The sequence below is a fragment of the Pteropus vampyrus genome, unplaced genomic scaffold (genome assembly GCF_000151845.1).
Source record: "Pteropus vampyrus isolate Shadow unplaced genomic scaffold, Pvam_2.0 Scaffold86, whole genome shotgun sequence".
NCBI classification, from domain to species: Eukaryota; Metazoa; Chordata; class Mammalia; order Chiroptera; family Pteropodidae; genus Pteropus; species Pteropus vampyrus.
Window position 1 is genome coordinate 4,810,569 of NW_011888867.1, and position 21,767 is coordinate 4,832,335.

A 21,767-nucleotide genomic window follows, 5' to 3' on the forward strand; every position below is an offset into this window, starting at 1 on the left:
AGCGTGAGAGCGAGAGGGGAGGGAGGAAAAGTTTCGCTCTCCCTCCCCGGGCCCCCTTCGCCCTTCTCCCGCAGCCCGGGGGACTTGTCCACCCCTCGATGGGGGGTGCGGCGAGTGGAGGGGGCGGTGGAGGGGGCAGAGGGGTGTGCCGTGGGGGCCACTGCGAGAGACTAAACAGACTTTTTTTTTCCTTTCCTCTTCTGCTTTTGGCGATCCTCGAAGAGTTTGGGACCAAAGCGAGGAGAATGGATCTCGGTACAGGTACCGGCCGGTGGGAACCGGGGGCGGGGGGTGGGGGGAGGCTCTTTCACTTTTCTTTCGGTTCTTTTACGGAAGTTATTATTTTTAGCCCAATGAGGTAGCAGCTGGGCGGGGGGCGGGGGCTGGCCAGGAGAGGGTCCGATGCCGCCGCACTTGTCGCCCTGGTTTCTGGATTGTGAGGCTTCGGATATTATTGTTATTATTTGTTACAGGCTTAGTAACTATGACTAATTTGATGCTTGTCATTACGAAAGAACAGAGGGGAGAGGGAGCTGGGGGGCATCCAGAGAGAGGATTTAGGGGTTTTTTGTGGGGGTTTTTGTTCTCCGTGTTTTTTAAATGGCTCCGTGTTTTTTCTGTGTTTTTTTTTTAACACCCCCCCCCCGGCAAAGATCCCTGTGTGTCTGGCAGTGGGGTGTGTGTTTTTATTTTTTTAGTGGGGGGGTGGTTTAGTTTTTGAAAGCAGCGTCCTGTTGGGAAAGGTGGTTAGTCTGGTTTCGGGGCGACTGTCTCAAGGTAAAGGAATTTAATTTATTTGGGACAAGGCTGTGTCGGATGATCAAGCTGCTTATTATGGCTAATGAGTATTTTTCACCTGAGAATCCGTGGGATGAGGTGGCTGTTATCAGTTCAAAGTGAGGGGCCCAGGACTCCCTCCCATCCCCGCACCCTGGGAGGGGGCAGGCCAAGCAAACTGCTACATTTGGTTGTCTGGGTTTCGAAGGGCCTGGTATGGCACCTAGGCTAGGAGTCCAGAGAGTATGATGCTTGCCTGGGAAGGAGTTTATCCTGAGATTTTGGTGTTTTATTGATTTTAATCTAATTTTATCCAATATTTCTTTTCTCACCTGAGTCCAGGAGAATATGGTAAATTTCACCATATTCTCCTCAGTCTTTCTATTAGTTTTCTCTATTGATATCAAATTTTGACCAAGATCCTCAGATCCTAAGCTGACAAAAGCAGCTGACTTCCTCGATGTTTTTAAAAGAACTCAGTAATAAGCAGGTTGATAATTCATTGGGATTAATCTCTGAATCCTTCTGTTTCATTTGTAGATGGATAAGTGGTATTGGTGGCTGTTAGAGTTGTTGTATATGATGGGCCCAAGTTCATAGCATTGACCCTTGAGACCCATGAGCTGATAACAAGAGGACTGGGCAGAGAGGACAGGAGGACAGCACTGGGGGGCCCAGGGTGGGTGACATGGTGGCCAGCTTTGGGGAGGGAAGAGGTCATTCACAATTTCAAGGCTATGTTCAGCCAGGTGTGATCTTGGCTTATCTGATGTGGAGGTCCTGAGGACCTCTGTGCCCAAGAAGGGTGTGATACCCCCTGCTGGGCAAAGTGATGAAGGTGTCTGAGGCCATTACTACCTTGCCCCTCCCTGCCCCTCCCTGCCCTGCACTCCCACAGAGAAACAGCCCGCCCCCACCTCTAATCAGATGTCTCATCATCTCCCTCTCAGGCCCCACCCCCTTTCTTCGGAAATGGGGCCCCCACCCATCCCATCTAAAAAGCAGACCTTATAGATCCGTAATGCACCACCCCCTACCTGGGGCAGGCGAGCCTCTACTTGTGGGCGGGCACATGGGACCCAGGCATTACTCAGCTGGAAGGCGGGCCCTGCTCATCTTCCTCCACCTAACCTCGGTGCCTGCTGCAGCTGTTGTCCATCCTGCTGCCTTATGCCAACCAGTCCCTCCCGGTCTGCTCTGGGAACACGACTCCAAAGCCCTTCTGTAGAGTGTCCCAAGATAGAGAATGGGCCTCCTGGGCCTGTGGTAGCAGAACCTCTTGTAGCATCTCTCCTGGGCCTCAGGGAGACTCACTTCTCCTAGTACTCCAGGGACAGGCTCTGGAAACTTTTCCTAGAAGCTAGAAGGGCCCCTTGAGGTCAGCTGGTCCCTCTCTAGCTGGAGCGGGGCACTCCCAGCTGGACCCAGGCCTAAACTCTGGTCATTCAGTGACGGGAGGTCCAGGGTGTCAGAGTTCTGTCTCTTTCCTGGAGGAGTCATCTCGTAACCCCATCTCAGCCTTTTCTTCGAATTTGGAAGTTTCACTTAATCTCAGAATTTCAGAAGAAAAGCACTTTTCCCCTCTTCACAAAAAAAGGGAAGCAGGTGGGAACACTGAGATCCCCTCTGAGCCATCTCAGGGCTAACTCCAGGTCATCTTTCTCCACCTCTGGAATGTACTTCTGGACAGAGCCAGGGCCAGGGGCCTCATTTCTGGCCAGAGCTCTTTGGCGGTGTGGTGAGGGGCTCTCTTCTTTGGGGGCACTGCAGGCAGCTTCCACTGAGGGCCTCTCTAGCACAGTACAGGGCTGGAGGCACAGGCCCCAAAGGGCCGCTGGCACCAGGGACCCACTAGGCATCGGATCATGGGTTAACTCACCTCCAGCCTCAGAGGGGTCTAGGTCCCGAAGCAGTCCGGCAGTAAGTGATTCAGCAGTGGGAGAACCAAGGCTTCTTAGCAGGGGACAGCAGCACCTCAAGACCCTCAGGGGCCATGTGGACCCCTTTTCCCCCACCATAGTTCAGCCAAGGGCTGGATCAATCTGGACGTCTTTAGCAATAAAAAATGCCGATGTCGTCCTAATTCACCAGGCCCCGAGATGACAGCAAATTTACATTTTTTAATTAAACTAGCAGCCAGTTTTTATGAGAGGGGGTTGGGTTATGCAAATCAAATGGTTGTGTACGGAAGATTAGGAGAGTTTGGGAATAAATTCCACAAATGCTAATAAAAAAAAAGAGGAGAAAGAGAAAGAGAGGGAGGGAGGGAGGAGAGAGAGGAAGAGAGGAGGACAGAGTTCCATTAGGCCCTTTTAGAGTGATTTCCCTGGAGGAGGGAGCTGAAGGGGGAAGGGAAGTGGGAGGAAGCTTTCAGACACAGGTAAATCCATCCAGCAGTTGGGAAGCTCCAAGATTAGGCCCCACTAGGCTGATTCCTAGGCCCTGGACAAAACTGGAGGCCGGGCGAAAGTGGCTGTGAAACATCAGTAGAGCTTTGAGAAGGAACTTGCCCTTGATTTTCTGAGATCTTGTTATAATCGCCCCACTCTCCCTGGGGAAAATTTGAGAAGAAGGGGAGGGGCTGTCCAGGGTTAGAGCTTTAACATTAGAGGATCCAAGGTAGGCTCTGCCAGGTAAAGGGCCCAATAGGCAAGTTCAAAGTGATGGCCAGGGACCACAGGGGGAGCCGGTGAGGGGCCTTACTGCCCACTTGGCCCATGCCTGCAGCCATGTTGTAGGGGTAAGTCAGTGGGAGGAATGTGTGCCGCTTGCTGAGCCAAGCTTGCTGCTTTTTCTCTGGTTCAAGCTCTGCTAGGACTCCAGGCTGAGCCCCCTGCACTGCCTACAGATCCCCCATTGCGTCCCGGCTCTGGCCTCAGCTGTAGAGGAGGCCAGAGAAGATGGGGTCAAGGGAGCTGAGCCAGGTTGGCTCAGTAGCCTGATTCTTGGAGTGGAATTTCCTAGTAGCCACATGCTTCAAGGGCACACACTCAAAGTAGGAGAAGGAAGGCTGCAGACTTTTTCCAGGTGGTTTCTCACCCCAGGGAGCAAAGAACTTGACCTTCCCAACCCAGCCCCTGTGTGTCTTGCTCAGGCCCCTGCTGCCCTGAGTGTCAGCCCATGTCCAGACTCTCAGGACAAGACCAGCACCTTGCCAGGAGGGGAGGCTTCTAAGAACCTTAATGGCTCTGGTCACACCTTAGAACCAGTGTGTACTGAGAATTGGGAAGATTCTCGTGCTGTTTCTGGAGGAAGAGATACCGTGCCGGGTTTGGAGCAGAGCAGGTTGTCCTTGATTTTCCTTCTTCAAGCCTTTACTTGGCCAGATACACCCACCCGACCAGTCTAAGCTGGGGCCAGTCCCTGCAGTCAGGTTGGGCACCGGTTTTGCCAGTCTGCTGCAGAGGGTAGGTGCTTCAGTGCCATCTCGGCGAGAAGGAACAGTCAGAGCCAAGGACAGAAAGGGCTGTCTTGGAAGTAGTGAGTTTCCTGGTACCATTCAGAGGCTGGCTGTGACATTTGAAGGGACTCGAGCATCCCATAACCTTTCAGATCTCTGGCTATCCGACTCCCAACTTGATGATACCAGGAGAATTTAGTGGGGCCATCTTGGGGGAGGGGTTGAGTGGACGAGGTGAGAAGCACATCATTTGGACCTTTTCTTTGGAAGACGGCATTTGAGACGAGCAGCTCTGGACTGTGACGTGGCCCCTTGAACCAGCCCTGGCACTAGTTATGAGACAGCAGAGCAAAGCTCGGGACAGACCTGGTGTAGCCATTCCCCTTCAGCAGGAGGCAGAGGCAGCGAGGGCAGGTCCAGAAGGGTTTCTAGAGGGGCCCAACCCCAGGCCCTTTCTCCCTGTGGGGACCAGCCAGAAAAGCCCATGAACTCTCCTCTCCAAGAAGGCACTGGGGCCAGTGTTAGACCTCTCCGCAGGCCTCGCCATCACTGGCCATGTTCCCCCAGCCCCCACAGCCGGGAAATCTGGCTGAGTTGCAGCTTGGGTTTTTATGATGGAAAAATAAAATAAATGGAGGCACCTTTTGAGGGCTGAGTCACGGCAGCAACATCTCCTCATTAAAGCTGCTGCCCCTGGCTCTACTCCCTGGGCAGGGGGTTGGGTGGGGCCTGGGAAGGCTCTGGGCCCTGGCTCCTCTTCCTGGACCCTGCCAGGTTAGTGATGAGCTTGCCCCCTCAATCAGCCTCCCCTGGCTGGCCCATCATTCTTACGGGGGTCAGGCTATTTCTCCCACCCCACCCCCACCTTCCGGCCTAAGGCTTGCCCTTTACCACTGCCCTCCCTGCCCTGGTTTTTAAACCTTGACCGCCCTGGCTGTGGCCACACCTCCTCCTCCTCCTTTTATTTCTCCTCCTCCTCATCTTCAAGGGGAAGGAAGTTGCTCTGTAGTAATTACAGCCTGTGGGTCCCCAAGGCAAGCAGCAGCTGTTCCGGGGTAGCTGGGCCAGGGTACAGTGGGAGGAAGAAGGAGCTAGGAAGGTGAGGCGGGCTAGTGGCCCCAATGTGTGGAAAACAGACTGCTTCACTTGGCTTCGTAGCGAAAGGCGGCAACTTGGTGGTCCAGTGCTCACCCCTCTGGCTGCCTGACCACAGCATAGCATCCTCACACCCCCAGATTCATCAGGACGTAGGGTCCCCTGTTGGGGAGGAGCCCCCATGTAAGCGGTGAGGTCTGCAATTCAGTAGGCATTCAGAAACACCCACTCTGGGAGCTACAGAAATGAAGACCACCTGGTCTTTCTCGGTTTCCGGTGGCTGCCTGGTGGAGGGAGGCAGGTGTGTGTTCATCTGTCACACCAGGCAGAGGAGCACAGGGGCAGAGAGCCCAGGGAGCTTTGTGAAGGAGTGGCCTTTGATACAGGGCGGGAGGTATGGGGGCAGACGGAGATAGGCAGACATGTTCTCTGAACCACCCATACTTTCTAGACTTCCAGCCTCTTCTCTCTCCTGCCTTGTGCTCCTCACCCACCTTGAGAGCAGAACTCTTGCTTCTTATTGTGCAACCACGGTTTGCTGTTCTTTTTGCCGAGGCTGCCCAGCTCTCTAAAGCCAGGCCCGCCCACCTACCTTTCTTGTCTCTTCACCCTTTGCATCCTCCCACCCAGTTGACCCTGCAAAGAGATAAGAGGCTGGCTGGGGACCTGCTCCTCTGAGGATCAGGTTATGCCCATGACATTGGTATGTCAGGGCAGCACTCAGACTTCTGTACCCCAAGAGGCCGAGGCCAGGAACCCTGCTTCCTTCTGCTGCTGCCGCTCATAACGACGACCATTAGAGTTACCTCTGCATCGACATCTCCTCCCAGTGCTCGGTACGGGGCTGGTCTTGCGCCTTCCCACTGTGAGGGCTGGTGGAATTGATTGATTGATGTGCCTCTTCGCCAAGTGCTTCCCGGGCTTCTTGGTGGGGGCAGAAGGAGGCGGGCAGGAAATATTGGCCGATTCCCCTGGGACCTGGGTTTTAGCTCCTCGAGAGCTTTCTATGGCCCGATTTACAGGAATAAGTGGGGCTGGGATTAGGGATGACATGAAGGGAGCAAGGGGGCATAAAGACAAAGGTAGGCGGTGGATGGGAGCTCCTCATTAACTGCTCACCACAACCATGGCTTGGGGCTGGGAGGGTCTCGGTGCGAGAGCAGACTTGGCACGTGCAGTACGTCGCCCGGGGAAGGCAGGAGAGCAGTAGCCAGTGGGTGATCTGGGGCGCTCCTCTACTTCCTTGTCCATTCCCACGTCCCCCCCAAGCAGACTTCACTGCAGCGTGTCCATCCTCTCTAGGTCCTGCTCCCAGTCCTGGGACCCCTCTAGTTAGGTAGACCCAGCGCCAGGAAGAGGGCCCACCCCGCATTGCCAGGGCTTCGGACCTCTGCCCCCCTGGAGTGGTGTTGCGGCTACTCCTGAGCTGGCTGTGGGGTCTGTTCTTAGAGCTTCCCACAGGCCGCCTCCTGGGGGCTCTTCTGGCCCCATAGTCTCAGCCAGTGTCATAGGCGCTTGGCTGCTGAGACCCCTTTCTAAAGTCAAGAGGGCCCTCTCTTGGCAGAGAGCTCTGCCTGGCTTTGGGAAAGAGGGGCAGAGGAAGAATGGGCAGATTCTGTGGCTCCAGAGACCATTTCCAGAGGAAACCTTCCCGCAGCCAGCTTTGGCCTGTGTTGGCCTTTTCCTCTAGGGCTTTCTCCACGAAGTAAGGGGCCCCCAGGAGGGAACTGCTGTATGAGAACAGGAGATGCATTAGATGGGGGGACTCCAGCACAGTGAGAAAGCACGAGGCATCTAGGAAGCGAGCAGGGAGAGAATTCTGGAACTTTGTGGCACCGGGCAGTGCACTTCTCCTTGGCTGTGATTTTCAGCTCCCTCTAGATCAGAGCCTCCCTCCCTGCCACTCCCTAAGCCCAGGAGCCCAAAGCCACAGCCAGCCTGGAAGGCTTCCCGGGGGACAGGAGAGCCTAGGTGAAGGATTGGCCAGGTGCCCCACTGCCCAGCAGGGGGCGCCCCACTGTATCTGCCCCAGTTCTAGGGATAGGGACGCTGGTCCTGGGTCCGGTCCAGGTCTCCTGGCCGTGGGCAGGGGGAGGGGACGCCTATCTTCCCCACCCCCAGAGGTTCCTTGGCTGAGTTTGTTTTGCCAGGGTGACCTGTTTAATCATCTCATTTTCTGGTGGCCGTTTATTCCTCGTTTCCACGGTTACGGCCCCATTAAGGGGAGAAGCAATAAGGCAGCGAGTCAAACAGGTAATAAAAACATTAAAGCCCATGTGCACAAAGGGAGGGCAGGCGGGAAGGGGGCTCAGTGAGGTGAGACGGCCTGGGGAGAAGCAGAGGTAAGAGGCCGCCAGGCCCCATCCTCTAGAGGCCACCCAGAGAGCTCGTCGCTGGAGGAAGCAGAGGCCTGCTCCCCATGCCCCGGCTCCTGGGCTGTGCCTTTTGGGGGACAAGACCTAGTGCTAGCTTAGAACCATCCCCAGCCCTTGGTCCCCTGGCAACAGGCTATATGCTGGGAAGTAAAAGAAGAAGGAGAGTGAGAGCGACAGAAGCCTCCCCCAGGACTCTTTCAGGCTGGTTGTGTGACCTGTTTGCAGGCCCCCCCTCACTCACACTCGGTGGGGGTGGAGGATGATTTCTGACATTGTTTTGAGCTCTAGAACTTTTTTTCTGCCAACTTTATCAGAAAGCATATTTGTGGTGAGTGTTGCTAACAGGGCCAGTCTGGTGAGTAAATATTCCTGGTGTGGACAGCCCTGTGACCTTGAGAGGGAAGAACACGGCAGGGGGGCCAAGGGCATGTAGGGAGAGGAGACCAAGAGACCAAGTGGCCCCTGTGCTGGGTGGGGGGGGCCTTCCTAGGGGTGAGTGAGGGTCGGGTTTGTCCCCAGCAGTCTCTTCCCAGCAGCATGGTCCATCTCGGGCATTAGTGACATGTAGCTGGGGCTGGGTTGTGTGACTTTCCCGCTGGTGGGCTGGGCCAGAGGAATTGCTGGCAGGTTCTCCTGTGGGCTCCGCAGAGATGCTGCCCTCCTTTTCTCTTGGAAATGGAAGCTAAAAGGAAAGTCAGCCTCTTGCCAGCTCCTCTGAGCCCAGGGGCATGTGCCTCCCTCCCATTGTCCCCTCCCTGGGGGCCTCCTGAGTATCCCCAGCCCCTCTGTTTGGCCTTCAGAATTGACAAGTGAGCAGACTGGGTCAGTGGGGCTGACTAGAGGGAAGAGGGTAAGGCCGAGTCTTCTTTTAGCCAGGAAAAGTGGGGTCAGGTAGGAGCGGCTGTGTCTTGGGATGCTTGAGCCAGCCACTCCCTCCCTGGAGCCTCGGGTCAGTGGCTCAGAGAGAAGAGCAGAGGTCCGCCCTGGGGACCTGTACTTTTTCTTTTTCTTTCCAGTGCTCTGATCCTTTGCAAACTCATGGAGGTCTGTGTCTCCAGTTATTTCTGACTAGAGAGGGAAAAGAAGACGAAGGTCTGGGAAATGGGGGGAACCCTTTGGCTGGGAAGTGTCTTGGGAATGGGCCTAGATGAGTTAATATTCTGATCAAACAATTAAAAATAGAAAATGCTCCCGCGGCACCAGCTGCTAAGGCTTTTCAGCAACTGTCACCAGTAAGTTCATGGGGCAGGTGGTGCTAGAAAGGAGTTTTTCCACAAACAGCAAGTACCAGAGATGACAGTGTGAGCCCCACTTCCCTCCCAGGGCCCAGGACAGGTGTTTAGGCTCTCCAGTTCTCCCTGCGCTCCCCTTGGGGGCCTGGAGCCAGGGGTCTGTGCAGCTTCAGGGCTGCCCTTCTCCCCTCCAGGGCCTGGCCGCCGCGGTGAAGTCATCGCCAGATGCCTTGGTAATTGCTTTAAGAATCTAACTTAAAATAAGATGAAAACTTAAATTCCTGGGTGAGGAGTAATTTTCCATCGAATAGTAAATTAATGAAAGGATTATTCCGGGGCCTGGCTGGGAAGCCGTGCTCATCTGATAAGTCCAAGTGGCTCAGGCAGAACAGTCCTCGACCAGGGGGCTCCCCCAAGCCTCAGGGAAGGCCAGCTCCCTGGCTCCTTTGGGGCCCCACCGTGGCCTGCTGAGTTGGGAGGGTATGTTCCGTGTGTACCCAGGGTCCCTCTCAATGACGGGCACCAGCTTTTCAAAACCCTGAGGTTAGGCAGTCTCCAACCCGTTTTGGGCCTGAGCAGGCCCTATGTCACTAGAAGGCCCTATGTCATCAGTTCACCCAGGAGACAGCACTTCTCTTGAAACTCAGGAAGGCGAGGCTTTGGGAGCAATTTCCAGCTGTCACACCATGTAGCCAGCAATGTGACCAACCACCCTGGTTTGCCCAGGGCTGGAAAGACTCACATCCTGTGAACCTCCTTAGTCTTTGAGGCAGGAGGATGGGCTGGTTGACGTGCCTCTTCCTCGGGGTCCTGGAGAGCCCAAGCACCAGATGAACTATAATAGTCTCTGTCCAGGAAGGGTTACTTAAACTGGCTCTACCTAAAACCGTCCAGCACTAACCAAGCTGTGCTCTGTGGGCTGCTGTGTTCTGCTAGGTGCACGTGAACTCAGGTGAGTGTGCACACACACCTCCCCAAGCGCGATAGGGCAGTGCTTGAAAAAGTACTGCCAGGCATGGAAAAGGACTTGCAGCTGTGACCACACCTCTCCCCCACCCTCTAAGGTTGACCCCCCTGCCCCCATGTGGAAGACATGGTACACCATGCCGATTCGTGACAGCGGACCCTGTGAGTTTACCTAGAGCCTTCCTTCTGAGAGGTTCAGAGCACGCCACGTCTAACATCCCATTTTCCCTCATCAGTTCCCTCAGAGAGAGATAACTGGGAGCTGTCCTGTTTCATAGGTGGGGGAACAAGAGACCCAGAGACACTGATGGGTTTGTTCCTAAATGCAGGCAGACAGATTCAAAGTAGGACTTTCTTCTCATGGGGAAGAAGGACTTCCCCAGGACCCTTCCAATGGCAACACCGAGTGAACACTTCCGGTCCTGGGTATTATTTACTTTGCTGCCTGTTCCAAGTCTCTGAGCCCCATGTATATCCTGCTTATAACATGTGGACACATCCCGGGGCCTTCCCTGCAAGATAGTACGCGATCGTTGATGCAAATGCATTTTGAGCTTTTTGGAGGCAGCCTCTACTAAAGGCATCCTTTATTGCCTATCTCCCGGGAAAGGGGCACTCCTATCCATTTGCAGGGCAGGGTGAAGGGGAGTTGGAAAACATTCCAACTTGTCTCTGGTGAAATGGAAATGAATGGACTGGATGGAAGGCTCTTCAGGAAGAAAGTCTAAGTGAACAGGTTTGCAGATGCATATTTGCCAGGCAGGTTTCTCTGCATGGACTTTGCTGGAAGGGAAGATCAGGACGTTGTCCCTGGTTCACTGGGATACCCTTGCAGCCCAGCTCCCCACTGGCCTTCATTGCTGCTAGAAGGAACAGGGCCACCTTGGGGACCGTACAGGATGAACTTGCTGCTTTGCACATTGCTGTCCCTGCACAGGGGTGGGGCCCGGGGGCTGTATGGAGTTGTGCAGGTGTAACCTGAGGGAGGACCCAGCTCCTCTTGCTGACCACCCTGTGCCTTCAGAAGTGAGGAACAGCCAGGTGTTCTTGGGAAGACTTGCGCTGCTGGAGTGGCCCGTTCCGCCTTCCCACCCCACACCTACCCCCACCCCAGAGGAAGGAATTATGGGGCAGTAGGACTGAGAATTCCTAGTCTAAACAACCCAGCAAAGCATGCTCAGAGACAGAGCCAAGCCAGAACCACAGATGGTGTGATCCGGGATTGTAGTGGAAGGATGGTGGCTTTGAACGTTAGATGTTATGTGGCAGTTGCTGTTTAAGCGGACAGATTGGTGAATTCCAGGCTATGGGGATCGGAGCAGGCCTTCCTTTATTTGTCTTCTCTTATCCCCAGAGTGGGGAACAGGGGTTGGCTGAGACAGAATGGCCTGGAAAGGCAAGCAGAGGAGCAAGAGAAAGGCAGTCAGCCTGGGAGCACCCCGATCGCATACTGTCTTGCACACAGTCCCAGCCGGAGGTCATAGCCCCTTGCTAGGACCACATGGATCCCTTTCCCTGATAAGAAAAGGGTCACTTTGGGGCTCCTGGCAAGCCTTCTCCCTCCAGACCGTAAGGCAGGACCAGGAGCCCAGAAAAAGACACAGGGATGTTTTCTGTTTCCGGGGTCCCTTGGGGGCCCAGGGGCAGATTGAGACAGGCTCCTTGCAGAGAAGGTGTTAACAAACAGCAGGTGATTAAACATGACAAGCGGTGACATTTCTGTGCAGGGTTCTCAGTCCCGGCAATGCCAAGAATGAAGCTATAAACCCTGACATTTTGCGTTATGCACTGGGAGGTTTTTAATAGACCTCGCTCCTTCTTCCCCAGTCGACTTCTCCCCCGCTCCCCAGCCCCGCCGCTGCCTCCCCAGTGTATCCATTGCCCCTGAGTAAACGTCCTCCTGCCTTCGGCCTGGCCTCCAGGAGCCTTCGGGTCCCTCTGACTCCTGGCATCTCCCAGGCCTCTGGCCTCTCCTCAGAGTCCGCTTCCTGCAGGGCCAGGGGCCCCTCTGCCCTCCAGAGTCTCCTCCCCTTTCCTTTGCTCTTCCCTGTCGCCCCTTCTGCCCGGTCCCAGTGCCCCCCACCTCCCTATCCTTCACTCCCTCACCTCCTTTTTTTGGGTCCTGATCTCACAGCCTCACCCTTTGCTGCGGCTGTCCCAGTTGTCTGCAATGGCAGGTGGCTGTGCCTTTGCCTTCTTTGTGTTAATAACATTTTCAGACAGACTTGATAGCGGGTGCAGGGAGATTGTGGGCCTTGGGATGAGATTTTCCCCGTCTTTTTTTCAATTTCCTTTTCTCCTTTTTGGGACAGAGACAGGAGGTGGAGGGAGAGACCTGCACTGCACTGCAAACAGTTGCTGGATTTATTCAGAAAGGGCCTGGCCAGCAGCAGTTGTCCCTCTCCCAGAGAAATGCTGGAACAACTGTGGCCTCTTTTGTTCTCCTAGTAGAGCCCCGCCAAGGGCATTTGGAGGTGAGTGTGAGGCTCGAGAGGGTCAGGGACCCAAGAGAAGGGGCTTCAGCCTCAGTCTCACCGAGAGAGTCCCCACCCTTGCAGACCGGGAAGGTTCCTAGAGCTCCACAGGGCTTGGTACAGAAGTAGGGTCACCACCCCAACACCCCCGCCCCCCCATCCCAGTTCTTCCCCTAATGAACTCGAGAAGCACTTAGTTTTCTGTATTCATTCAGTAAATACTTATTGGGGTCAGGCACTGTGCTAAAACAGTGGTCCCGTCCCACAGACCCTGCCGTCTGGTGAGATAGAGGGGGGAAGTAAACAAGTCATCATGGAGGCCTTACTGCCTGGAGCAGGATGCAGTGAGAAGACAGAGGCAGGGGGCCCTGCAGAGTGTGGTGATCTCAGAGAGCTTCCCGGAGGAAGCAAAATTCCATCTGGGACCTCTGAAGGCTGCATAAAAGGAGGGGTAGCCAGGCCCTGAGTTGAAAGAGGCAGGTGCTCCCTGTTCCACAGGTGCCAGCTAGCAGGCCATAAGTGGCTGGTGAGTCGTGCTACCTCACGGCTGCTGTGCCCCTTTGAGCTCTGGGTAACTGGCCCAGAACTTGCTCTTCCAGCCACCTCTCTACCAACTTAACCCATCTGTGCCTAGCACAGTGGGGCAGAAGCCGGGCAGGAACATGGCTCAGCCCTGTCCCAGGGGGAGGGAGAGCAGCCAGGAAGTCAGTAAGTGCCACCAAGGACTGGGGCTGCTCCTGCCTTTCCTGCCCCCTAGTTTCCTCTGCTGATGACTTATTGAGGAGGGGGCAGGAGAGAGGATGTAGACCTGCCTGCCTGGAGGGCAGAGCTGCAGGAGGAGCAGGAGCCCAGGGAACCCTGGTGTTGGCAGCCTGCCTCGTGTGTCTGCTTGCCATCCTCTTTAACTTCTGTACCAGCCCAGGCCTGGACTCCAGGAAGCCTTCCTGGAACTCATAGCGGGCCGACCCTCTGTGCCCTCGGTGGTACATGGAACCCTCTGGTGGTGCTGTGTCTTCCCCATTAGACTCTGACCTCCTTGGCACCTGAAAGCATTCTCCATGGATCCCTAAGGCCCATGGGGACAATGTCAGTAGGTGCTTGGGATATATTTGAAAAACTCAACTGGCTCAGGAAGCGGAGGACTTGTATTAACCCATAGAGCAAGACCAGCGAGGAGCTTACAGACTGACCTGTGGGTCCCTGGTGTCCAGGAAGATGGGCTCTGGAGGTCCAGGTTCAGCTTCTTCCCCCAGCTCCAGAGCTGGCTTCACACCCTAGAGTCATTCAGCCATAGCCATGGGGCAGTTGGAAGGCCTGCTGCCTGGAAGGGCCTCACTGAACCCTTAGAACGCTTCCTTTCCCACTATGCTCTGCATTTGCCCAGAAGTCAGATCCGGGACTCCCTACTTCCATATCGGTTCCCTGCGAAGAAGGACCAGGTTGGCTTTCTGTATCCATAAAGGGTCTAGAGTAGGTTTCAGCCTTAACTCCCCTTCCCTAACCCATCCCGGTCCTGCCTTTCTGCCAGACTTGGCCTGGGTTCCATAATGCTACCCCTTGTCATCCACTTCCCAGAATCCAGCCAAGACCCCATGAAGGGCCCAGAGGCTCAGCTTTCCTAGGCACTTGGCAACTGGGAGGGAGGGGGCATACTGATGAGTGGGGGGAGGGGAGTCCCAGAGCCAGGACTTGGCCCGCTGCCCCTGTAAATCCGGAGCCAGGTTTTACTGTAATCCCTACATCCTGTTGCAGATCCTTAATCAGCTGGAGCCCAGGTTGGGCTGGACCCTGTGGTGACACTCGGGGCTGTAGCATGGAAAACCTGAAATGGAGCTTCCGGGGTTAGGGGCTGTGAGGATGAGGCAGGTGGAAAGGAGGAACAGGGAGCTAGTGCAAGCACAGGATGTGGACAGAGCCCAGACCCACCACCCACCTGACCCAGGCTGGGGGCGGAGGAGCAGCTGTTGCAGACTGGGAACCAGGGCGAGGACGGGGCCCCCCTGAGAACGCCAGTCTGTGGGGGCTGCTCCATTGCCTGTTAGCACCACTGAAACAGCTGGCCCTAGAGTCTCTGGTAGTGAGCAAGGACTCCAGCCAGGAAACAGCAGAGAGGGCTCCCTGGGTGCCATTGGCTCTAGGGGTCATACTGACCAGAGCCAAAGTTCCAAGCTGGAAGTGCTTCCGCCCTGCTGGGAGCCCTGCCTCCTGAGGAGGGTTGAGGGCCCAAGAAAACTGTCTGCCCCGGTCTGGGCAGCCAGAGGACTAGGCTCTGTCAGGGGAGCCACGCGTCCCTTAGCAGAGAAGCAGGATTCCAGGGTCGGCCATTCCTTTAGCCAGGAACAGCCAGCCCTGGCGGCCTGCTCAGCTCTGCAGCCCCCACATGCATCAAGGAGAATTGGGGGCAGAGTATACCCCTCCTGGACCTCAACTCCTCCAGCGCAAGGAGTAGCGGTGGAGGAAAATGAGGGGAAACGCGCAGGCCAGAGACAGCCATGGAGCGGAAGGCAGGAGTGGGCTGGCTGGCAGCGGGCGGGCAGACGGGCGTCTGTCCTGCCAGGGGCCCAGGCTGGCTATGCAGACAGCCTCTTTTCTATATGGAAATGAAGAATTTAGGCTAATGGAGCTCAACCATCTCTAATTTTGCGATGGCAGGAGGATTTTGATTGAAAGTAATTAAGCAAGCTAGCTGTAAAATTAATTAAAGCAAAAGGGGGGGATTTTTTATTGGATTGGATAGCGATATAGCGTCTGTCAGGCGGGGGACGGATGGGGGTGACCTGAATCCTCTGCCCTCCCCCCTCCCACTCGGGACGTTTATGTCACTTTAATCTCCTTACAGCGGCTGCTGTGCATTTGTTTGAAATAATCAAGGAAATATGGTCAGAAATTGTCAGCTTTCAGATCTAATTTACCTGACGGCCCCTGCGCGAGCTGGCGCGGCCGAGGGAGTGAGCGTGCGTGAGCGGGTGGGGGAGCCTGAGTGGGCACAGAGGACACTGGCTCTCCAGGCCCCTCCCCTGGCTCCAGGCCCCCACCGAGGGCGAGGGAAGGTGCTTCCTGGGCCTATGGGCACCTCCCTGAAGCGGGCCCTCCATCCCACCCACTTGCTGCCTCCCCACCGCACGCTATAACCAGCTTTGGGTTTAGGGACTATAGGATCAGGGAGGTGACAGTAATTCCTTACTCCAGATGGCTGACAACTGCTAAACCCCTCCACCAGGGCCACAGTTTTAAAAATACTCCTAAATTAGTCCCTTCATGTCCTCGTTGTTGGCCTCAGCAAGGGGATTGTGGAGATGGGCTGTAGGGAGGGTGGGTGGCAATGTCATCTATAGCACCCCTATGCCCCCCACTGCCATCCCCACCTTCTCCCCTGGGGCCGCCTTGGGCGGCTTCTCTCTCCCAGGCCCTTCCTCTCATCCCAGAATGGTGGTTTCCCATCACAGTACACTTCACAAGTCCCTGCAAGAGCAAGGCCCCCTCCCTCTGACACACACTCTCTCATGTGATCACCAACCCGCATGTCCTGCCCATTTCTAGGGGGTATGCCAGGTGCAGAGAACCAGGCTCTATTCGTGCTTCCTAGGACAGTCGAGGAGCCTGAATTCCAGGCTCTGTACCCTACAGGTGCTAGTTCAGAGCCCTTTGGGGTCCTTGCCAGGTGGGCCAGTGGGGGGACTAGAAGCCTGTCCAGCAGAGAACCCTCGTGGTGTTCACGGCTGGCGGGCCCTGAAGCAGTCTCTAGAGGCTGCAGCAAGTTCCCCTTTAAAACACGCATGTGTAGCAATGTGATCCGTTGGTCATGAGGGAGCGCGGATTGGGAACTGGATCTCTGGAGTTGTCTGGTCCTGAAAAGTGAGTGACCTGGGCTTTCGACAAGCCTCTCAACCTCTCGGGCCTCAGACCCTTTCTAGTTCTAAAATTCTTTGCAAATCTAGGACAGCCTTTGCCATGTAGCTGCCACCCTCAGGAACTCCCTGTCCAGCCAGAGCTCCTTGCCATGCCCCGGGGAAAGCGGAGAAGGTTGGGAGTTCTAGAAACAGAGCAGATTAGGATAAGCAGCCTGCTCCCAGTTTGCCCAGCTTAGAGCACACCCGTTAGAAGGGCTCTATCCTTACCAGCCCTCCTCAGTGCCTCGCCTTCCGCCAGTCCCTCTCCTAACCCTGAGCGCCTTCCATGCCCTCCCCCAGCTTTGGTGCTGGATGACTCAGTTGGCCTCCTCCAGCAGCGAGGGGATTTGAGTTCCTGTCATTCCTTCCAGCCTGGCTCCCAAGCAGAGCAGCCGGGGCTTAGGTAGCATCTCCTGCCCCCTTCTCTCTCTGCCTCAACCCTCCACTCTCCCCTCATGTGAGTCACTCATCTTGGGGCAGGGGGTGGAGCCCCAAAGAGTTCTGCCCAGGAGAAATGGGGAGGAAAGCTGCTGGCTCCTATTCACATCTTCAGGGCAAGGTTCTCTGTGCTTGGAGCCCAGGTATCACTGAGGTCCTTGGGACCCTGCACTCCCCTGGTTGGCTGTGTCTGCAGGGGTCTTGGTGAGAGGCCATGGCATGGCCAGGCACCATGGGGGCCCAGCCAGGGCCAGAGACCTCACCCTTTGTGCCCACCAGCTGCCCAGGAACCAGGTCTCAGAAGACGTGAGATTAGAAAAAGTCTCCGGCCCCAGCCCAGGGTCTCACCTCCACGTGTGGCTCGGAGCTACTCAGGTTAGCCCTCGAGGCTATGATGTGGACAGGCCAGCACAGGAGTCTGTGCCAGAGACCCTGGGCTGCTTGCCCTGGGCCAGGGGCTGGTTTCTAGGCTTGATGCTGGTCCAGGCTATCAATGGCAGGCACCAAGGTGGAGAAAGGCTGCGGCAGGCCTGGGCAGATGGGCGCACTGAGGCACAGAGGGAGATGGAGGAGGCCAAGAGCAGGGCGGAGAGCGTTCTCATGGTTCTCATGGAGTCCCCAGGTAGACCCTTTGCTCTGCCCTGATGGGCAGAACCTGAGCTGGGAACACTATACTGAAAAACCACTTTGGGGCACTAGTGCTGTGTGCCAAGGGGAGAATTTTGATTCTGTCGTGGCTCTTCTTAGAGAAGAAGGCAAAGCATGGGTGGTGGGCAGGCAAGGACAGCGAAACAGGCTCTGGGCTCTGGGGAGTAGTGTAAGGTCAAAGGACAGCCCTGGAGAGCACCCCTCCCCCCCAACATAATCTATGACAGCCAGGGCCCGGGGCGGGGGGGTAGGGGCAGTGAGAGGGCAGCTTGGGGTACCGGTGAGTCCAGGGCCAGCCCCGCAGTACCTTAGTGTCCATTACCTGGCTGGCATGAGATAACACACATGTATTATGGCCACCTGCTGTCCCTTCTTCCCTAGCCCGAAGGCTGGCTGGCCTCCTCCAGGTGGAGCCCCTTCCCTCCCAAGGCTCCTCCCCAGCCCTCTGTCATCCCCCACAGCCAGGTGTCTGAGCCTTTAGGTGGAACTCGTGTGGGGAGGACAGGAGCGGCTAACGGGTGACTGGCTTCATCTGCCTGCTTTGGGGTGCCCTGGCCTTAAACTAGCCCCCCAGGCCTGGCTCCCTGAAAACCTTTGCAAATGAGGACCCTACCAGTGGGGGCCCGCCCTGGCCCAGCTAGCCAGGTGCCTCCTCCCTATGGGCGGGGCCCAGCATGAGTTGGGACGGCTGGTCTCCACCTCCCAGAGGGTGGAGAGGAAGGCTTCCCCCTGAGTCTTTACTCATGTTTAGTAGAGTCCAGGGCCTCAAGAGAGTTCTCAGTCACGTGCCGCACCCACCGCCTCAGCCACAGGAGCAGAGAGAGGTACCTGCCTGACTAGGAGACAAGCCCAGAGCGGCTGGGGTCCAGCCCCAGGAATCATTAACTGTAGGGTCTGGTGATGCCCACAGTGCCTTGGTACCCAGTACCTCCCTCAGCCAGGTCCATGCCGGATTTGGCTGGATGCGACTGAGGCGCTGGGCTCCCGGAAGTGCCTGGGGCCAGGCTGGGCTCTGGCATCGCAGAGCCTCGCAACTCTGCTTGGCGGATTTCCCGCTTGTGTCAGACCTCTCCTGCTCGCACGATGCCTACCCTGCCACCCCAGATCCCAGTGGGGCTGGCAGCCCCACACGAACCCCGAACGAACCTTCCGGACCCCTCATCTCCTCCTTCCACTCTGGCCTTAGTTCCTCACCCTTTAGGCTTGACGTCTCCCCGGCCCAGCCACGGCCCCATCTCAGTCCCCCCTGGCTTCACAGTCGCGTTTTGCTGCCAGCGCAGGGCACTGAAAAACTGCTGGCGCTGCCAAAAGCCCTGCGCGCTGCGACTCCCCAAACATCCCTTTATTTTTATTGTTCTGTTAATTACTGTTTAAACTTTAATAAGTCACTTCGTCAGGAGGGGGGACCTGCCGTGAGCTTTTCTGTGCAAACACGGCCCGGGAGTGACTCGGGTGTAATATAACCCTTTATGTGATGTGGGAATGTTTAGATTGTAACAGAAACTTGTTATTTTAATGACAGTTGGTGGGGGGGATCTAAGCCCAGAAGAGGAGGAGGGTGGGCACAGCCCTGCTCCCCTCAAGTCCCCACTGAGAGCTGGAGGTGGCCTGGCCACACCAGGGGTGCTCCCTTGCGACTGCCGCCTAGGGTCCAGGATTCTGTGGGGCCCTTCCTGGGCTGCCCGAGAGCAGGCTCGCCCCAAGGGAAGGATGCCTCCCGAGATGCTCAGGGCTCCGGGGTAGGGGGTTCCCGGGGCCTGGGTGGCCTAGGTATGTGCAGACCCGAGGAGAAAGTTGAGCTTCGAGGGATGGGGAAGGAGGAGGACACCAAGGGCTTCCAGGTCCCTGGGCAAGGGCAGGGCCTTGCAAGGCTGGACGCAGCCATTTCCGCTTCTGAGACGGGGACCTGCTCACAGTCACCAGCCAGGATAGTAGCAGGCACCGTGCACTATGCGGCTCTGTGCCAGACATGTCACCCACGCCATCCTATCAGCAACCCTGTTTCACATGAGAACGTGAGACCCAGAGCGGAGATGTAACTTGCTTAAAGTGGCGAGCTTTAGGAAGGGGACTAAGTTTCTAATGTCGGTTTGTCTCATTTGGAAACTGCCCGTGTGGTCTCAGAGAGTGGACCCTGTCGTGCCACCGCAGGGTGGGGAAGGGCCCCAAGCCTGCTGCTGGGAGCCAGGGTCGCCCTCACAGCCCTTGAGCAGGGCTCATCCCTCAGGCCCTTCCTCTCACTCCCCATCAGGAGGAGGGGTTCCGGGGTGAAAGAGACGTGAAAGTAAGGACTTTTCCAAAGTCCGGGCGCTGGCCACTTGTCCCCTTTCTCACAAGGCCTGGCTCCATCTCAGGGAGCTGGGGGCTGAGGCCCAAGATAGAGGTGATGATAGCCGGGCCACCCCCTTTCACTCTGATGTCCCCAGTCCTCTACACCCAGAGGCATTCCTGGCCCAGACTCACTTTCAGAGCTTGTGACACCTGGAGAAGGAGCCTTTCCCCCACTTTGGTGAGTCTCCTACAGGGACCCCTCAGGACGTTTGGGCCCAGTTTTCTACTTTGTCTTCGCTGGATCCTTCTCTCTGTCCATCCATCCGCAGAGCCGAGCTTTTGCTCCGTGCCAGCTCCGGGGAGCAGAAACGAAGAGCCCTGTGCTTGCCCTCAAGGGCCCACACCTGGTGGGATTAGCAAAGAGGTGTGGAGGAGGCATGACCAAGGGGGCTTAGCCGCTGCCCAAGGCCAGGGTACCCTCGTCTAGCCAAGGCAAAGAGACCCTTGCGCTGGCTCGTCGCTCCTCTCCCTCTGGCTGCCACCCACGAGGGCCCCTCCTCCCTGCCTCCTGTGGGGCAGGGCCAGAGGTTCAGGGCCCAGGCTCCCTTGAGCTGGAGGCGAGAGCCCCCCAGATGGCTGCGGCGCAGGCCGCGAATCGCTGAGGTTTTCCTTTTCCGAGCAGTGCGTTTCCCTAAATTGTCTTTGACTGCGTGCATGGGTAATGAAAGTTTATGCCCTTGTTAGAAGGACAGGCGGCCAGTTCCAGTTAGAACTGGGGCTGTCTCCCTGCCAGCCCCCCCTGCCCCCCTCCCCAGCAGGAGAGAGCACAAGCACAAGTGTGTGTGCGTGCCCACACACCCCCCTCCCTAGTGGGTAAGAAGGCTGTTAGGGGAAGGGAGAGGGGACGGGGAAAAAAAGAAAAAAAATTTCCATATTTGTGTAAGTTGCTTTAAAAGCATTTTATCATGTCATAAAAAAGGGAAAGTACTCTCAGAAATTGATCCTCTCCGCCAGCCCATTGGACAGAAGGACGTTGGGATGTTAATGGCCATCCTGCTCCAGGGTGGCTTATTAAAAAATTTATACATAAATGCTTAAAATTGCATAAATTATTTAAAAAAAACCAACAAAGTAAGCAATTTGAATTCCCTCTTTTCCTCCCCTTCGCTCGGTCCCCCTTCTACGTCCCCCCTTTTCCAGCCCCTCGTTGTGGTCCTCCGTCCTGGGGCCATCCCCTTCTCGGGGCTTCCCCCCCTTTTTTTCCACTTCCAACCACACCCCCAGTACTGTCCACCCTGCCCTGCCCGGGATTTCCCTGCCTCACCCACAAATTAACAGAACGGCCAGCCCACTACCAAACACTCACATGCACACGCACTAATAAAAACACCACTAATAATGCCCCAAATCGCGAAATTAAATATTAAGGCCGGAGGAGGCGGACGTGGAGCGGAGCTGCCGCCACCGTAGCCGAACTTGGAGCTGATGAGTGTGTCTCTCGCAGGCGTGGAATGTCACCCACACATCCTGGAGACTGGAGTGGGGAGTTTTATGATGGTTTTTCATTGATTTGTTTCCCCAGCGCAGCTGCCGACCTCTATTGAGGGACAAACATAATCAGCACTGACGCAAATTAGATGGTTATTCGTTTTGAAAATTGACAGAAAAACAATAAAAAAGATGAAATGCTCCCAAATCAATAGATATAATGAAATTCAAATAATCCGAGAGATGAGGTCTCCATGGCAACTGATAATGTGGAAAAGAAAACAATTTAATAAAGGACAGACACACTTTGAAAACAGATTGGGCCCAGGGAGGGGGGCGGGCTGGCGGGTGGAGGGCTGGAGCACGGGCTGGCGAGTGAAGGATCACTGTCCGTCCCAAGGACACCCGCCATAATTAAGCGAGGCTTTCGGCCCCAGAAAGTGCAGATTCAGGTTTTAATACACAAAATTATTTCAGGAGCAGTGAATCGGAAAGTCGTTTGTAATGACCTTCCTGAGAGGCCCGGGCGCGGGGCATGTTGGAGGCTGGGCGGCTGGGCCGGCTGAGTTATGGCATATTTGTGTTTTTATAGTGCGGAGGGGAGGGGGTGGGGGGGAGGGGGGGGAGAAGGTTAAACAGTATTTACAGCTCAGTTGTTTTCAGAGAGGAAAGAGAAATAGAGTTCATGGGGAGATGCAGCGGGCAGCGGGCAG

General features: G+C 56.0%; 1 protein-coding gene across 1 annotated transcript in view; it reads left to right on the forward strand.

Moving 5' to 3' along the window:
* The window catches only part of CASZ1 (castor zinc finger 1), a 144,884-nt gene that overhangs the window by 98,396 nt on the left and 24,721 nt on the right, over positions 1-21,767 (forward strand). Inside the window, exon 4 of the mRNA XM_011363568.2 lies at positions 223-261. Coding sequence (XP_011361870.1) covers positions 246-261 — 16 coding nt within the window. The 5' untranslated portion in view covers positions 223-245. The remainder of the gene's footprint in view (positions 1-222; positions 262-21,767) is intronic.